The following is an 18,316-nucleotide window of genomic DNA, read 5'->3' as shown; positions in this document are numbered from 1 at the left end:
CCGTCCAGATGAGGGTTTTAACTGCATATCTCTGTCCATACAAATACACAAACTAAAACCAGGCTAGATGCATTTCTCAATTTTAGGGGCTCGTAAACTCCAGAGTTGTGTGGACCGCAGATGTAAAATCTAGCAAAGGTGATGGATGTTCAAACTGAAACGTAGAAAGTGCGGATGAATATTAAAGCCGAGTATCATTCTGAATCATATTGGACAGTTCTGCAGTGCACGATTAACACAGCAGCTTTAATGCCAGTGTGAAAAGCTGCAGTGTTTCCATTTAGTGAAGCGTAAAGTCGAGCTTTCACCGCCCACGACAAACTTTTAAACCATAACCACAACCTTTATCTAAACTTAACCAAGTGATTTCATTGCCAAACCCTTACCACGCTTTAACCATAGTTTGTTTTCCATGCTTATATATATATATATATACACACAAGATCTTTCCATAACCTTAACTATACTGTAGTAAACTTTGGCAGTAGACCTTCCAATATCACTGAGGAGTGTGGCGGGGGTTGGGTATCACGAGGATTTGAGGCAGAGTGAGTGTGACATTCTGGTTCCACATAAAAGAGAAAACCCAGAGCAAATTTCAGGGCCGTGGCAGAAAAACCAAGATGGAAAACAAATCGAACAGAAAACCAACAACAAGCGAGCAGGAGGGCGTGGCTGGAGACGAGCCTCTCTGCAGCGTCTGCACACGCCGAGCGCTGTGGACGCCGAGGGGGGGGGAAGAACACATAAAGAAGATGTTTTGGTCAGGACAACAACAGGAGGGAAACGCTTTCTGTCCCCAGGGGCCAAGAAAAACTTTGCCACGAGTCGATCAGTAGCGGATGAAATAAAATAGCAGCTTGTTTCAGGAATTTATCTCCCTATAAAAATATATCCCGCCAGTGGTACAGTGACCGAAATCTGACCTGAAGTGTGTGTGTGTGTGTGTGTGTGTGTGTGTGTGTGTGTGTGTGTGTGTGTGTGTGTGTGTGTGTGTGTGTGTGTGTGTGTGTGTGTCATCAGAGCACCACAGGGCACACTTAAACTCCACTAAGAGGAGGGGCTTTTAGTTGGTGTGGCTGATAACAACTGAAATTTCATCCACGCACACGCACACACACACACACACACACACACACACACACACACACACACACACACACACACACACACACACACACACACACACACACACACACACACACACACACACACCATCCAACCCATGTCTCGATCCCCTTCACCTTGTACCTCTTAACTTCCTTCATGGGGTTATTAACTCCCTGATTGGGGAGCTTTCCTTCGGGGGTCCCCCCCCTATTTAGTTGTCATCGTGGCGTGACCCAAACACTTATTTAGCTGACCCCTTGGGATTAGTCCAAGCTGGAAACAGGGGTGGGTGGGGGGTCGGGGTGGTGGGAGTTGGGGGTTAAGCCTTCACCTCGAGGTGCTCGCTGCAGCATCTCACAGGAACCTTAATTAAATTGCTGAGACACCGAGTCAGGAATGTTTGCTTTGCTCTCAGCCGCTCTCCTGTCGGTGCTCCGGTCCATCCCCGTCTCCACCTTTCTTTGCTTTTCCCAGACTCGCACTCCAAACTGGGTTTGTTTTTCCTGCCCACTCACCGAAATAATATTGAGTTGGAACTTTATTGTCCCCGAACTCATCGTCGAGCTCTTGAACAGTGAATGGGTTCTCAGAGGAACTCGGCCATGCATTACTATACTAGTTTATTACCTCGTCCGTCTGCCTGTTAGCAGGATTACACAGAAACAGATTATCATGAACTTGGTGTGAAGGTTGTGGTACAGGTCAGGGAAGAAGCTAGTAAATGTTTGATTAATCACTCATTATTTAAACTGTCAGAAAACAGTGAAAATGGCCAAAATGTTTTCCAAAATTCGTTCTTTTGTTTTATCATTAGTCCAAAAGTTTGACTTGTTTCTTAAGATAAGCTTCAATTATTTACTCCAGCTTGTTGCAATGTTTGGTTTGTTGGACCAAAATATATTTAAAATGAGACAATAAATAAGATCTAGTTCACACTGCATGAGACATGAGTCTTAAAACCCCGCAGGAAGCCTGTTTGTCCCAACGGGAACCTCCTGATTCGTCTCTGGGGATCATCACAGATTAAAGTATCCTCCATCCGAGGTGCAAACAAACAGCCACAAGTGCGAGAAACCGTGGAGGGGCAGATAACGACCTCTAATCCGATACATTCGACACGAGCACGGTTTGGAGCAATGACAGCAGATAAGAGCTAATCCTGTTTCCACATATCTCTGCAGGGAAACACTCCTCCCTGTGTCTCTCCTGCCCGCGCGTCTGGCCGGGTAGATCCTGACCCGAGATAGTGATCCGTGCGCCGGGGAAGAGGAATCAATGGATACGCTGAGTAAAAAAAAAAGTCTCCGACCACAAGGGAAGCTTTTCACATGCGAGCCAGGGACCTCTGGGCACAGGCGCAGCAGGGGGGCTGATCCTGGATCAATTATCGGAGAGCATCAAAGTTTGCAGATTCACAGGTTTACGCACTGGCTCTAATGGATATCACAGCATCATAAAGACTTCGTACATGAGCAGGAGTTCTGCCATTTAACTGCTAGTGGAATCACATTCATTGCAGAGGAGGAGAAGGAGTGGGTCAGTCATTCGCGTTGTGCGTAAAAAGGCACATTTAGAAAGAATCGTAAGTGGGAGAAAAGCGCAGGAGACACGTACCTTGGCGCAGTAATCCAAAATCCGCGGGGACGCACTGCAGCAGCGTTTCACGCTAAATGTTTTTTATCCACTTTGTCAGCGAGTCTCTCGATGCAAAACCCCAGAAAAACTTTCCACAAACTTCTTCCACTGATGCAGCAGAGTTCGCGTTTACGCACAAACTTTAAAAACCAAAGAGGAGGCGAGTCACGGGAGCGCACGATCCGTCTGTCAGGGTCCGGCTCCGGGATCCGCCAGCGTTCAGGGGCGCACGGACTCTCCAACAATAGCTCTCATTGAAGTGAAGCAAGCGAGCACTTATACGAGCTGGAGAAGTGGGAGGGGCCGAGTTGGAGCCAGAGCGCGCAGCCGGGCGCATCCCCGAGACCGAGGCACCTGCAAAAGAGATCCGCAGCAGGAAGGATGGTTCGGTCCGGTGCTTTATTCTCCACGTCAGAGCTGTGACGCATATCAGCGGATCACACACACCTCTGCACAATATACAGCTTTGTGTTATTGTATTACAGTTGATGTGAGTAACTGTGTAATGATAACATGTTGCTCTGTCTCTGATTTATGTTCGCAGTGAATTAAGAAATCTGGCACGACCCCCTCTAGGACTAAGAATCACGTCTGAACCAGCTCTGGACCATGATGGGATCCTGGAGTTGTGCAGCTGCAGGAAAGGATATCGAGAAAGGCCGGGACTTGATCAGGTGGTGAGTCAGAAGTTTTAAATGCTTTAGAGGAGAAATTAATATCAATAAACTTGATAAACCAGGCATGGAGCCCACAATCTAAATGCTATTAAACAAGCAGAATAAAGTATATAGAAAATTAGATCCCGCTCTTAATTCTGACTTCACGAAAACTGAATCAATTTAAACCTAAAAAACCCTAAAACCGACATTTATATAAAACGTGATCGGCTATGGGCAGCCCTGCACGTCTCGGCCCGAGGGGGCTTAGTAATAACATTATATTATCCAGGGGGTCTACGACTGAAGAAGACAAACCTGAGGTCAGAAAAACTGTTCAGTGGGAAGATGTAGTGTCGTGCAACGAAGGAAATAAAAGGTTGATTACAAACAAAGGTTTAAAACCAGATGAACGTGATCCAAAAGCTACATAATTAAATCTGACAGGTACATAACTCAATCGATCATGTAGTTCAGAGGAGCAGCACACGCACCAGTGACACTCACCATCTTGTTTTTTAAACGATGTAGCGATTCATTGAGCCTAGCGGGTGCATTAACTGTTTCTTTTTGGCCATTAGGTGGCAGTGCAACAAGCTGCACGCATCCGAGCCCGAGAGTGAATTAACCGAGCCTGACGTGAACCTGACAGGTGATCCTGTGTTTTCTGTCCGCACCCGACGCGAGTGCGACCTGTCTCCACTGGTTCGACCAATCATGAGTCAGTCTCGGCTGTCAATCATGACATTTCCCCCAATTTTTAATAATAGAAACTTTAACATGTAGTTAGATTTTTTAGTTTGGCCCATGCACTTTCCACTAACATGGAGGAGGCGGGGTTTACGAGCATTTCCTCGCCGCAGACTTTACGAAAGTTCACCCTCCCATTACATTTCTCTTTATTTACAGTTCACCCTCCAAGTTTGCCTTTCCATTTTGAGCCGGTGTATTTATACCCAGTCTTGGGAAAGTTAGTCGAAAGTTACTTCCACTTGTCACCTCAGCTGCAAATGAGCTGTGGACGGAGACACTAAAGTCAAAAAACGCAGGGTTGTGCTGCGTGCACGGGAACACGGCGAAACCCGACGCTGCCCTCGCATTCACCAGACGGCCGACGACACTGCCGTGCGCCGCCAGTGGAGCCGGTGTCACTCACATGTGCTAACACGGCCGGACAGATGTCAACAATCCATCCGACAGAGGAAAAACAAGACACACGTCTAAATATAGAGTTTTTAAATACATACATAAAATCTACACATACATGAGCAGCGACACACACACACACACACACACACACACACACACATAAACACACTGACATCTGAGAGTCTAAAACGAGGCGGTCACTCAGTCGAGCCGGGACTTGCACGAGCTGTGTCCAGATGAAGTCCAGTTTCCATCAACATGACTCACACTCAATAAAAACACAGAGGAATGTGCTCGTCGTCGATTTGATCCCAAAGTGAAATCATGTTTTAACTACGTTGGAGTTGTCTGATCTCAGAACTGAAAACCTAATCCCCCTTAAATGGGCCGTTTCTTCTTTTATCTTCTTTTTTTTTTAAATAATTTTCTTTATTTCATTGCATTCTGTCCACTATTGGGTTTGCTTACAAACTCTAACAAGCAAAAATATATGATAGATAAACGGTTAGTGGACGACCCGCTTTACCCCCTGAGCCATAACTGCCCAAACTCAGACGCCATAGTCAGTTCCTTGACATACGTGTCTCAGAAGGACATTTTGAGGCTGTGGCTCAGAGCGGGTCGTCCACTAACCAGAGGGTCGGTGGTTCCATTCCCGGCTCTTCCAGCCTGTATTCCAAAGTGTCCCTGGGGCAAGATACTGAACCACAACTGCCCCTGACAACTGCTGTGTGTGTGATAGAAGCGGGACTGGGAATAAACGCACTGTGTGAATGGGTGAATGGGTTTTGTACTGTAAACAGCTTTGAGTAGATCATAACTAGAAAAGTTCATTAATATTTAATCATTTAATCACATTCTTCATTTACTGTACGTAGTCGCTATCAGTGGGTTCAAGGCCAGCTGGGCTGTGGGATGAGTCCCAGTAAAGAGTTGCTTTGTGTCGAGTGTGTGTGTGTGTGTGTGTGTGTGAGTGTGTGTGTGTGTGTGTGTGTGTGCGTGCGTGCGTGCGTGCGTGTGACAGCAGTGCGAGAAAACAAACACAACGACCCTGATCCTTCACACTTGTGTTTGTTCTGCTGCTTTACAGTGAAACACCGAAGAGGGATTTTCTCATGGGAACAAATCAATACGTGAAACTGACGAGTTTAAAAACACAGCATCTTGTTTAAAGCTCTGATAACTGGGGGGTGATAACGTTTCTCTCAACAACAAGTGAAGAACAAGGCCGGCAGACAAATTAAAAAAGGTGAGATTACATTTTTTAAATAAAGAAATAAATGGAGTGATTTGTTTTTATGAGCTGAAATTAGTTTATATTTAGAATAAAAGATTACATTTTTTTAGTACATTTATTTGTTGTTTTTTTTACAAATTTTGCATCCATGTTTGTTCTCTTAATTTTATTGAAATTCTTCAGAAGCTTGTGTTTTTTATTTAATAGTATTGAATAAAGTGTATGTTGCAATTGGCTACGAACAAATGTGCAACTTCTACACCTTCTAAAGTGATAATCATAATGTAATATAATCACATGATGGGATTAAAGCATCGCTACAGCAACTTTACACATAAATGTCATTTGATTTACCTACAAATCATAATAACACAAATTCTTATGTCATATAATATATATATATATAAACTGGTTTTCTGGCGTTTGAAGGAAAACAGCATTTACCAAGTACAAAAATAGTTTTACTTCCGTTGGTGATTCAAAGTTATCTTGGAGGCTTTGTTTGTTTGACTGTGATTTAACATCTAGAAATGATCCAGAATGTTCCGCAGGACTTAAACATGCAATATGTCGTTCAGCCACATGAGGTCTCGATCAAAACAACGACCCAGTTGGATGGTTTTATTCACATTACGCAGCAAACAGCAATAAATTAATATGATCAATTACAAGTGACCAATAAAAAAAAGGTAAAAACATGTAACTGGCTGGACGTGTGTTTTTCCCTCCATCATTTGTGATAATGTGAGTACACAAAGTTTTTAGACATCTTAATTCATTGTTACATATTATCTCCTCAGTGGATCCTCAACACAGCCACACGTCTGTGAACAAGTACAGAGTGTTGTGTGGAAGGTTCCTCGGCTGCACTCGGGTACCAAGTGGGAGTGTTTGAGTCGCAGTGTTTATGTGATTCACACAGTCGGGGCTGGGGAAGACTTGACCCTTCACTGACCCCCCACGCCCCCCCCCCCCACGCCCCCCCCCCCGCCCCCAACACAGCAGCGGAAATGACTTCTGTCCGTGTAAGACCCTCGCTCGTCTCCCTGAGTCCCTCCCAACCTCCTCAGACTTGTAGCTTCACAGGAATGTAAATAACACAGGAAAACACAGAGGGATAAGATCCAGGGGGTGTTGCTCTGGGAGTGTGTGTGTGTGTGTGTGCACTTATTTGACTTGTGCAGAGCAGGCAGTGTACATGTGTACATGTGTGTGTGTGTGTCATGCCTGTCTGTTTTATGGCAAGCCATTTGAGCATTTATTCCATATCCTTGATATCAAATGTCAGTCCCCTCCACTAGTTCGGTCTTTGTCAGCACTAGTTGGACATTTGGCTCCCACTAGTTCAACTAGTGCAGAAAATTAGTTTACTAGTGAGCTGAATCCATGTTTGACTAGCTTACATGTCAGAGCTTTTGCAGCTCACTAGTTAGCTAGTAACACTTTCAGCATTACTAGTTCGGTCCAGAGGGCCACTAGTGCAGCAAAAAGCCAACTAGTAGGGACTTTGGTGCTACTAGTGCTCAGTGCACAGTGTTACTAGTAAGGTTTCTGTTGTAACTAGTTGAACAAAAGTGGCACTAGTTGCTGAAAAAGAGTGACTAGGAAGATTTTTTGTTCAACTAGTACAGTAAGATGCTGAACTAGTGCGACCAAATGTCCAACTAGTGCTGACAAAGACCGAACTAGTGGAGGGGACTGACATGTGATATCAAGGATATGGAATAAATGCTCAAACGGCTTGTATCGCCCTGACTACATCGCCCTGACTACACAGCTTGTTTTACAGCAGTGCAGACGTGGGGGAAGTTGCTTTATGGAGGGCTCGCACACAGACTGTGTTTCAGAGAGAAACTGTGGTGGAGAGGAAAACATGAAATAACACAAAGGAATTCAGGCCTGGAGTTGTTCTCCCCAGGGGGGGGGGGGCAGTCAGACTCTGTGTTTGGTTCACTGCCAGAAAGCAGAAGGATTTTATTTTTATTTCCCTCTCTATGTCTTTTGACTTCTGCCTTTTTCTTTCTCCATATAACTGTCATGTCTCTGTGTGTGTGTGTGTGTGTGTGTGTGTTCCTCTTTAACTCTGGCGTATTAATAGAACTTTTCACCGCTGATGATGAAGTTGCCACCTGTACCCTGACAGACACACACACACACACACACAGACACACACATGCATGCATGCCGTGTGTGTGTGTGTGTGTGTGATATTTCTGGTCATCGGTTAGTGCGTTTAGTTTATTATTATCGTGAATAGTAAAACACCTGTTTCCCTCTTAATTTAATAATATTTTATATTAGTATTTTAACCCTTTGAATTAATGTACATACATGTAAATGCATACACATACAAAAAGTACATACACAGCATGTACTTAAATATATATAATATGTATACAGATACACACATTAATACAAATACTATTACCTTAAAAATAAGTTTGAAGGGGTCATTGCAGTACATTGCCCAAACAATTAATAAGTAAACATAAACATAAACATAGTATATATCTACCTTTAACATATGAAGTACCCAGAATGAGACTGTCCCTGAACGCCTGGGGCAGAACACGATGATCCGCTGAGAGGAAGAGTTTTGTAAAATGTCCGCGGCTACTGACTCAGACATTTGCTTTCCCAAGTAGTACAGCCTCTCTGGAAACTTTCAGTAAAACGTCTGAAAGCAGCTGGAGACAAATGCGATGCATCAATCCAGTGAGTGTGATAAACCCGCTGCCTTCCTGACACCTTAATACACATCAAGGTGCATGAAGTGAACAACAAACATCACTTCACATCAATTTGCTTCAGAGTTAAGGACAGTGCACATTTTCCCTTAAGGTGTTCATGACTAAAGAACATTTGTTTTGTCTTCTTCCTTCTATAGATGCCATGTTTGACTACAAACGCTGCAGAACACTCATGCAGCTGTGATGAATTTGCTCATGAGCACTTTGGCAGGGCCGACACAGGCGAGGATTCCCACTTTGAAGCAGAGTCTCATTTTGCCACATCTTATCTCCGACAGAGAGAGAGAGAGGAGTGAAGCTTTGAGAGAGAAGGAGCCGGAAAAGAGAAGAGGCAGAGCAGGTGAGGACAGGACGGAGGAGAGGTGATAGACACAAGGACAGGGGGGGGGGGGGGGGGGGGGGGAGATAAGACAGAAAGTGAGGAGGGAGGATGGTAAAGACAGGGAGGGATTTGACAAGGGACAGTGAGAGGGAAGGAGGGGAGGAAGGAAAACACGAGGGAGGAGGAGGACACAGCCATGGGAACCCGTCCTGCGTCCATGCTCCAGACTCTGCAGTCGTCAGCCTCGTCAGTGTTGTTGTTTTGTTTTCTCGCGGCCTTCAGCCTTTGCCTCGCCGGCCACAAACAGATGTTAATGACGAATCTCAGAGCAGCAGCGGCGGCGGCGGCGGCTCCGGAGTCATCAGCGCTGTTAATGAGCTGTGGTGAGACGCCTCGTGAGACGCCTCGTGAGGACGGACGCCATCGCCGAGGCAACGATGCTGCAGCGACGGGGGAAAAAACGAAAAGAGCACAAATATTCCAGAGATGACGGAGGGAGAGTGTAGATCTGCAGATGAACTCAAAATGAACTGAGCTGAACTTTGCTGGAGGAAACCATCTCCCAAAGTGAAGCCAAATCATCTTGATCGCCCCCTGGTGGACGGCTGCAGCACTTGTCATAAACCCCGCTTCTTCCATGTTAGCAGATAGGACATGGACCAAACCTGAAAATATCAAATTACACAACAAATAGATCAAAGATGGTCTCTGTCGTCTTAGTTTGTTCAGGTTTGGTTTTAATTAGTTATTAGATGCTTTGAAAAACACAGTGAACGAATGACGGCTGAGAGTGACTCACGATTGGTCGAGCAGGTGTACGAGCTGCACCTCAACAACACGCCTCCATCCCCCGATTGGGGAGGAGGCGCACATTCTACAGCCTAAGTTAATCTGACTGTAAATACCTGATCCTCTACCATCATAAGGTGATATCCACACCACTACGTTCTGGTTTGAAACACAGGACGTCCACACTGCTCCGGAGTTTTAGAGACGCTAAAACTGGGACGTTTGGAAATGCTGCTGGTCCCGTTTTAGTTTGAAAACCCCCTCTAAACGAGCTGAAACCGAGACAATTGGAAAAGATGACGCAGACACTCACAACCGCTTGCTGATCGGGTCCTTTCAGTCAAGTCGTAGACTTCGCTAATTCGTCAGGCTCCTTTCACGTGACCCCCTCCCAGAGGACAACGTCAGCTTCCAGTGTAGGACACAACATGGGGGATCAATTCAAAGCTTTTGCTGTCCCTGTTGTGGGAATACATTTTTTCCTATTAATCAAGCAATTCCTGTTTACACCATAGTGACTTAATGTGAGTTTCCAGGTGAACAGTGATGGTTTTAGTTTGAAATCGCCAATTTTCAAATAGTAGTATAGATTTCGCCTTAGTTACTGCCTCCTCTACTCCTGCTCCTCGCTGACAATGACACACTATCATGAATGTACACACACACATGTACTGGAGACTGATCACATATGGTTTACATGATCCACACAAAGCACATTCGATGCTCCAGCTGCAGCTGTGTTTGTTTTAAGAGACGATGGAGTGAAGTCAGGATGCAGAGCCCGTGTTTGCCGTCGTGTGAATCTGTTTGTACAACATATACGTCCAGCAGCGACATGTTTGTGTGTGTTTTTGTTTGCGTCTGCGCGCTCGCGTCAGGGGAGCGCAGACCCCGGCACGGTCGGGGGGGGGGCGGCGGTGGTTCTCACAGCCCGCAGTGACTCTCCGACAGGGATCGTGAGAACCTGAGTGGCAGGGGTCCTCGTGGTGAGGAGGAAGTCCACAAAATGTAAAGAGGAGGGAAACGGCGTGGACGTCAACAACACAACACAGTCACTGCAGCTGTCCTTGCTGCTCCCTTCATCTCTGTCAGACATATTTCTTTTGTATTGATACTTTAAACATCTTCATTTATGTTAGTCGCTGTCTTTTCTCGTGAGTGTTGTAAATATTGTAATTGTGTTGATGTGCTCTGCTGCACATGGCATCTATTACTCTTCTGTCCGTCCTGGTAGAGAGGGACACATCAAATCTCTCTGAGGTTTCTATGGTTCCTGTTTGAAGTTTATTTATATTATATTATATTATTCATGAGGGTAAAGAACAGAGGATGTCGCACTTTGTTAAGTCCTATGAGGCAAATTGTGGTTTGTGAATACGGGCTGTACAAATTTCATTTGATTTCATTGATTGAAACTATTACATTTTGGTTCAGCGGCGGATCTAGGAATTTATTTTCACTTTCTTTAACACTGTAAGACGTTTAGCAAATTTTTTGTTGATTTCTCAGAGTAATTTATGGATCTTGAAAATAAAACTTCAGATGTAGTGAATTTAAACTTGTTTGTTGGGCTTTGTACTAGTTTCATTGTGCAAACACCTCTCTCTCTCTCTCTCTCTCTCTCTCTCTCTCTCTCTCTCTCTCTCTCTCTCTCTCTCTCTCTCTCTCTCTCTCTCTCTCTCTCTCTCTCTCTCTCTCTCTCTCTCTCTCTCTCTCTCTCTCTCTCTCTCTCTCTCTCTCTCTCTCTCTCTCTCTCTCTCTCTCTCCATCAAAAGACACCACCTCCCCCTCCGTCTTTCTTCTTCCATCCTTCATCTCCTCCGTCTGCAGTTTCCCTGGTGTCACTGTGTGAGTGTGATTATTTATGGGCTGGTGAATGGGGAGAGATAGTATGAGACCCAGAGCTTGGCCTCTACCCTCTCACTGTCTGCGACCACTAAATCACCACGGAGTCTGGCTCACTCTCACTTTTAATGCTCTGCTCATGGTGTGTGAGACGGACGGAGACACGGCGTTGGAGAAGACAAAGACATAAGTACACGTGATAGAAGAGTATTTCACAGATTTAGTTCTGGTCAGTTTTTTTTTTTTTTTTTTTTTTGGTATGTTTGCTTGTGTTTAAAGGATAAAAGTCTTTTATTGGGATTACAAAGACATAGCCTACAGTCAAAAATGTGATTTAGGCAATGTTATAGGTTCAGTGTGTAGGATTTAGTGACATCTAGTGGTGAAGTGTCATGTTGCACTCTAAGAATTGCAGTAATCCAGGTGTGAGGATATGAAAGCATGAATGACTTTCTCCAGGTCGGACGTACTGAGAAATGATCTCAGTCTTCTATTGGTCAATGGTGACGGACCTTTCAAAGCATTACACACTACAGCAGGTGCATCTTCTGTGTGTGTGTGTGTGTGTGTGTGTGTGTGTGTGTGTGTGTGTGTGTGTGTGTGTGTGTGTGTGTGTGTGTCCCCTTGTGAGCGCACGTGTCCTCAAATTGATTTGCACGCGTTGAGCTCTCTCGCCCACCGTAGGTTAGAGGTGTTGGGCTCCATTCCAGGATTTCTCTGTTGTCCGTCCACTTCCATTCAGTCCAGTAATCAAGAAACTCCACTTCGGGTTTTTTCGTCAACCTAAAACTAAAACGAGGAAGTGACAGTAATTGGTACATTTTCTGTAAGTCATGGAAAAACGTCCAAACCTACACGGAGACGGAAAACGGAGAGGAGAGGGAAGAGTCACCAGGTTTTCACCGAGTCTCTGCAGCGGTGGTGAGTGAGAAGCTGCGCCGTGGGAGAGTCTCTTTCCCCGGGGAGAGGTGGGACAACACCGCGCTACACGGGGAACATCCACACCTTTAAGCTGTAAAAGGAGAAAATCAATCAAAACCTACTATAGACATTTAGCATCAAGTGTTTTAAACTGAGATCATTCATGAGACAAGACTTTAATGTGTCTACATATTATTAATAATAATATTATAATAATACATTTGTATAATAATAGAAATTAAACTTGTAGAATAACAGTAAAAATCTACATTAATTCCCTTCAACACACAGTAACAAGGTGTTTTCCAAGTTGAAAATTGAAACAAATAGTAAACAGTTTAAAAGCAAAGAATAAGAAGTGATTTGAAAACAATTTGAAGATCCCACAGCAATAGAGCCCAGATATGGAATTAAAAAACCTTGTGACAGGATGAAAACAGAATTAAGTTTCATCATCTGGGCGAAAAAAAAAATCAATCTGTAAATATGTGGACGTGGTTTTAAAACATTTTTATTGACAGTGTGGCCGGTGAATGCAAATCAAATACAGTCTTTCCAGCATTTAGTCATGTAACTTCACCAGAGAAGATGAACGACTAAAAATACAAAACATGGTTAGAATATAATCATTATTACAACCTTTGTTTCCTAAATATAATTTTGTTTACAGCACAGTCATTTGTATAAATCAGTTATAATTTGCATGATTGCTACTTGAAAACATTTGGAATGATTACACTTGCATTGCATTTGTTTTTAATCATTACATCATGTTTCTTTCTCTCAAACATGGTGGACGACTGAGTCGTGTGCTGCTGTTTTACCTGAATCATATTTGAGAGAATTGCTGTTCGTCATGTGACAACACGAGTGTCGTTTCTCTGTAGGTTCAATGGGGAACAGGAGGAGACAATTAAAACACATTTTGATCTGCATCCTGGGGACGGCGGCCGTCTTCCTCATCTATCTCAGCTTTGATGGCAACTGGAGTCCCGGATCTTTGTCAACGTATCATGTGGCCTATCCACGAAACTACCAAATCATCATGGACGACACACCGACATGTAGGACCAGGTCTCCTTTCCTGGTCATGATGGTCCCAGTCGCGCCCAGTGATGTGGCGGCTCGGGACGCCATCCGAAAGACATGGGGAAGTGAGACAGTGGTTCAGGGTGAGGTGGTGGGGACGCTCTTCTTAGTGGGCCTGCCTGGAGGAGCTGATGCTGGGCAGCAGCAAGAGAAACTCAGTCAGGAGAATGATCTGCACCGCGACCTGATCCAGAGCGACTTCCAGGACAGCTACCGCAATCTGACCATCAAGACCATGGTCATGCTGGAGTGGCTGGCTGCTCACTGCACCAACGCTTCTTACGTCATGAAGATTGACTCGGACATGTTGGTCCATGTCCCCAACTTGGTCAAACTGTTGGTGGATCCCGGCACGGCCAAACAAAACTACATGACAGGTTTGGTGTGGTGGCACAGCCCAGTTTTGAGAAACCCATTTAATAAGTTCTACCTCCCGAGAGACGTTATCGCTGAGCCGGAGTTCCCCCCCTATCCTCTGGGCATGGCCTACGTCATGTCCCTGGACCTTCCCTGGAAGATCCTGCAAGTCTCTCCTCGGATTAAACCGCTCTTCATTGAAGACGCCTACCTGGGGATGTGTCTGAAGCACCTGGGCATTTCCCCCACCGACCCCCCGGAAAACACCATGTTTATCGTCGACCCCGTGCATCCTCTGAGCAGCTGCAGCCTCTCAAAGGTCATCGCCATGACAACGACGAGCATCGCACAGATGAAGAGTTACTGGGAGACGAGCAAAGGACCAGGCGCTAAATGCTGAGCTTCAGATCATGTTTGTTTGAACTGAAAGTAGTTTCTTGTGGGCGGTGGTGGGGCGACTCTACTGCTAAATGAAGTGGAGCATATTTTCAGACTTTCATCTAGACCCCAGAGACGTTATCACATCACTCCTGTTTTAGCCTCTTTACACCGGCTCCATGTTTTAGAATTTTATTTTAAGTTTAAAGTCTTTCTCAATCTTGTGTATCTGACCTACACCCCAGCTCCTACACCCCAGCTCCTACACCCCAGATCCTACACACTAGCTCCTACACACTAGCTCCTACACCCTAGCTCTTACACACTAGCTCCTACACACTAGCTCCTACACCCCAGATCCTACACACTAGCTCCTACACACCAGCTCCTACACACCAGCTCCTACACACTAGCTCCTACACACTAGCTCCTACACACCAGATCCTACACACCAGCTCCTACACACTAGCTCCTACACCCTAGCTCCTACACACCAGCTCCTACACACCAGATCCTACACACTAGCTCCTACACCCCAGCTCCTACACACTAGCTCCTACACCCTAGCTCCTACACACCAGATCCTACACACTAGCTCCTACACCCTAGCTCCTACCTCTACATCCTCGGGCAGACGTCTGCTACCTGTCTCAGAAAGCTGGTTGGAAACTAAAGGGACCAAAATGATCTCATCTGGCTCTGAGACGATCTGGAACGATCTGCCCGAGGAAATAATGTCGGCTGACTCAATTTCTTATAAGTTTTTCTGAGAGACGTCTCTGGTTTTACTTGAATTTTAATTTTCTTTTAGTGAGTGAACTTTTTCAACTGCTCTCTTTTAAATTGACTGAATTTGTGACGTCTTTTAGTTGCTGCTTCCTTTTTGTTTTAAATAAAGATGATTATTGTGTTTGCAGACAACATGGAGGCACCTTCTCCCTTTGTTACACAGAACAATGTGTGTGTACAAGTGATAAATCAAACCACTACGTGGTCTCAGGTCGGACACGGATCAGAACATCATGTGGATTTAGATACTGAACATAAAAACTGATTCTCCTCATTAGAGGTTGTCAAAGTCTGATGTTTTCAGAGTTGTAGTGTAATAGCCCCAAATTATTCAAATAACTCACGAATTGATATTTCTGTACTTCTACATAATGTTTTTATGATTTCTACATTTCTGTATATTGATTAATGTATTAATATTTATGTGTTTTTTTTGTCTTTCATAAACAACACTGGTATCAGGCTCTTGTAGTGACTTCTGTAGTTTTCTGTCCGAATCAATCCTCAGTATTTAAAAATCTTATTCAGATAACGTGAGGGAATCTTGTAAATTGACTTTTACATGAATTATAAAGGTGCACTCAGTAAAATAAACTGATCAGACGAGTTAACGGATCATGCAGATGAGCAGGGGTGTGTGTGTGTGTGTGTGTGTGTGTGTGTTGCTGTGTTTTGTCAGGGTGACGGAGAGGACAGCTGTCTGCAGGGGGCACATGACGGGTGAGAGGGGGATGGGGTTTACATTTTCAAAGTATCTGTGTTGTACTTTAAACAGATTTCAACTGGACCTCATGACCAGGACTCAAGTTATATTACATTTAAAGGATTTACATATTTTCAAGACATTCATTTTCTTTCCTACTTTCTTTCGGTCTTTCTCATTGTTATTCAAATCTGTCTCAGACCTAAATAATATAAATATAAACATTAGTCCAACCCAACCTGCTAGGAGATAGAAAAGGAGATAAGCAAATTCCTCTGCAGTGTGTGTGTGTGTGTGTGTGTGTGTGAGAGTGTCTGGTGGGCGCAGACAGGAAGTGACGATGTGTCTGAACACAAACGAGTCATCCTGCTCCGACTTGCTGCTTCAGGTAATGACTGTAAATCTTGTTCCCGAGACAAAGTGCAAAACTCCAGACTGTCCATGAAGCACCCGCTTCACTGCATCATTAACAGGATTCACACACACAAGAAAAAGATAGTTACTTGCCAGATGTAACCTGGTACTTTGCTGCACAGTGGGTGAGAGCCAGCAGTGATTTATGTCGTGGTCCCAGACACTGAGCGGGATCTCTGGCGTTAGATGGCAGCACAACAATGAATGATGTGTGGAGCCAGGGTTTGGGTTTTCAACATGTGTGTGATTTATGCCGTCAGCAGCAAGAGGGCGAGCAGGGCCTTTGACTGGAGGATCCTCCCTATCTGACGGAGGGAGAACAGATCGCAGACAGCTGGAGAGAGGAAGAGACCAAGGGAAGGTCACGGTCCTCAAGGCCGAGACCCACTGTTCACCGCCAAGGACTCACAGACGCTGAGGTTGGTGCCCAATATGTCAGTAGCTGCTTTCAGACCTGCACTGTACTCCGGATAATCTCCTGATACCTTCTCCTTCCAGCGCCCCCCTGAGAAATATCCAAAAGGGCCCATGCAAGAAAACAGCAGGAGACGCAAAACTGAAGGAAAGAGTAGAAATATATCAGGAGGAAGAATTTACACGTCACATCCACTCTGGAGATTTCTGCATTGTGAACGTCTGTGAGCGGAGAATCTCCTGCTGCGTCGTTCATGTGTGAAAAAGGAAAAACTCCGGAGAAAGTCCAGACCCCGTCGTGCCGACATCCTCCGGAGTTCATGTCTGAAAACAACTTTCCCACTGTGAAAACTCCCTTTACACACACACGCCTTAAATTGGCATTTCTAAAGACTTTGACAGACAATTACCCACAGTTCATAGCGTTGTGGCCACGGCATCCGCGCACAGCACCCAGGTAACGCTACAGAGGCCACGCCCCTTCATTATGCATCACTTTAGGCCCATACAGAGGTCATGAAGGGGTAACTTAGCCGTTGAGACCAAATCAGGCTGTAAACATGTTTAATTCTGACAGTTTGGGAATATTATCGACTTACATGTTGAAAAAACTTAAATGTACAGTAAAGATGTAAATACATCAAAGCCAGTATGATTATTATTCAATACTCATTCATAATCTAATGCCGTTTGTGTTAATGCCTGTAGATTTTACCTGGTGTTATTCTGCCCTCTTGTGGACAAAAGGAGCAACTACAGCAGTGCAGAGGGTTGATTGCAGAGGCAGGAACAAAACTCCACTGCTAACTTTATAAATTGCAACATACATTTTCCAAATATGACGTCAAAGATTTTATGAACAACGTCCATTTTATTGCACCTTCAAATTCTTAAGTGGCATGAGCGGCAACATTTCAAAATAAACTAGCAACTGGGTGATGAAAAATAGCCTGATGGGATTAAATAGTTTCTAGTTACAAACCATAGACTGTAAATAAACGTGGTCGACACGTCTCCATCCAGAAATGAAGCCAAAATCTGTTAAGATACTAAAGTTGACATTTCACCCCATTTTTATAATAACCAGATGAGTAATTAAGACTAAGCTTGCTGGAATAAAATCAGATAAGAATAAATGACATTAACCAGAGAAAAATCTATTTGATTTTTTTTTGTACTTTGATTATTCATATTTTGGTCCAAGTCCAATCCACTAACATGGAGGAGGCAGGGTTTATGACCGCCACTGCAGCCAGCGGCCAAACAGCGATGGAGACGCGGTGGCGTCACTTTTGAGGAGTCATCATGTCGTCCATCTTTATACAGTCTGTTGCAGACTCGCAGCAACACAAATGAAAGACAAACAGACAGATTTCTCCAATCATTAGTAGGCTACTCTTGCTGCAGAACTGGGTCCAGACCTTCTCTGCAGTTACACCCCCTCTAGAGAATGTCAAGAGATTCTCTGGACTGTCTGAGAATCGTTGAGGATCCTTTCCCCCGAAAACACGAGATGATTGAATCCACAAGTTGGTTACTCCAAACACGTCTATAACCAAAACAGCTCATTTTTTCAACTTCTCTTCATGTGGATAAAATCATGTTTCAGACAGAGACTCGGTTCAGGATCATGATATGAAGTAGTACAGCTTCGAACTGTCAGCTGTTTGAGAAAAACATTAGATTACACAAATATTGTAATCTAAAAACTGAATAAATCCTCCACTCTTGGTTTTTCTCCCCCAGACTAAATATGAG

General features: G+C 44.4%; 2 protein-coding genes across 5 annotated transcripts in view; one reads left to right on the top strand and one right to left on the bottom strand.

Moving 5' to 3' along the window:
* The window catches only part of LOC117764493 (vasorin-like), a gene marked incomplete at its 5' end in the record, with an annotated part of 30,277 nt that extends 27,506 nt beyond the window's left edge, over positions 1 to 2,771 (bottom strand). Inside the window, 1 exon segment of the mRNA XM_034590368.1 lies at positions 2,725 to 2,771. Coding sequence (XP_034446259.1) covers positions 2,725 to 2,771 — 47 coding nt within the window.
* Positions 2,772 to 12,202: 9,431 nt separating this feature from the next.
* Positions 12,203 to 14,484, top strand: LOC117762961 (beta-1,3-galactosyltransferase 5-like). 4 transcript variants are annotated; one of them, XM_034587752.1, is made up of 2 exons: positions 12,203 to 12,414; positions 13,302 to 14,337. In XM_034587752.1, the coding sequence occupies exons 1-2, from the start codon at positions 12,327 to 12,329 to the stop codon at positions 14,258 to 14,260; spliced, it is 1,047 nt and encodes a 348-aa protein (XP_034443643.1). In that variant the 5' UTR covers positions 12,203 to 12,326; the 3' UTR covers positions 14,261 to 14,337. The 4 variants fall into 4 exon arrangements, with proteins under 4 accessions (XP_034443643.1, XP_034443632.1, XP_034443653.1 ...); XM_034587741.1 differs by having other exon boundaries at positions 13,290 to 14,337; XM_034587762.1 differs by having other exon boundaries at positions 12,271 to 12,461; positions 13,302 to 14,484.
* The last annotated feature ends 3,832 nt before the right edge of the window (positions 14,485 to 18,316 follow it).

This window comes from Hippoglossus hippoglossus, chromosome 1 (assembly GCF_009819705.1).
Source record: "Hippoglossus hippoglossus isolate fHipHip1 chromosome 1, fHipHip1.pri, whole genome shotgun sequence".
In the NCBI taxonomy this organism is placed as follows: Eukaryota; Metazoa; Chordata; class Actinopteri; order Pleuronectiformes; family Pleuronectidae; genus Hippoglossus; species Hippoglossus hippoglossus.
This window is presented reverse-complemented; position numbering and strand designations above follow the sequence as displayed.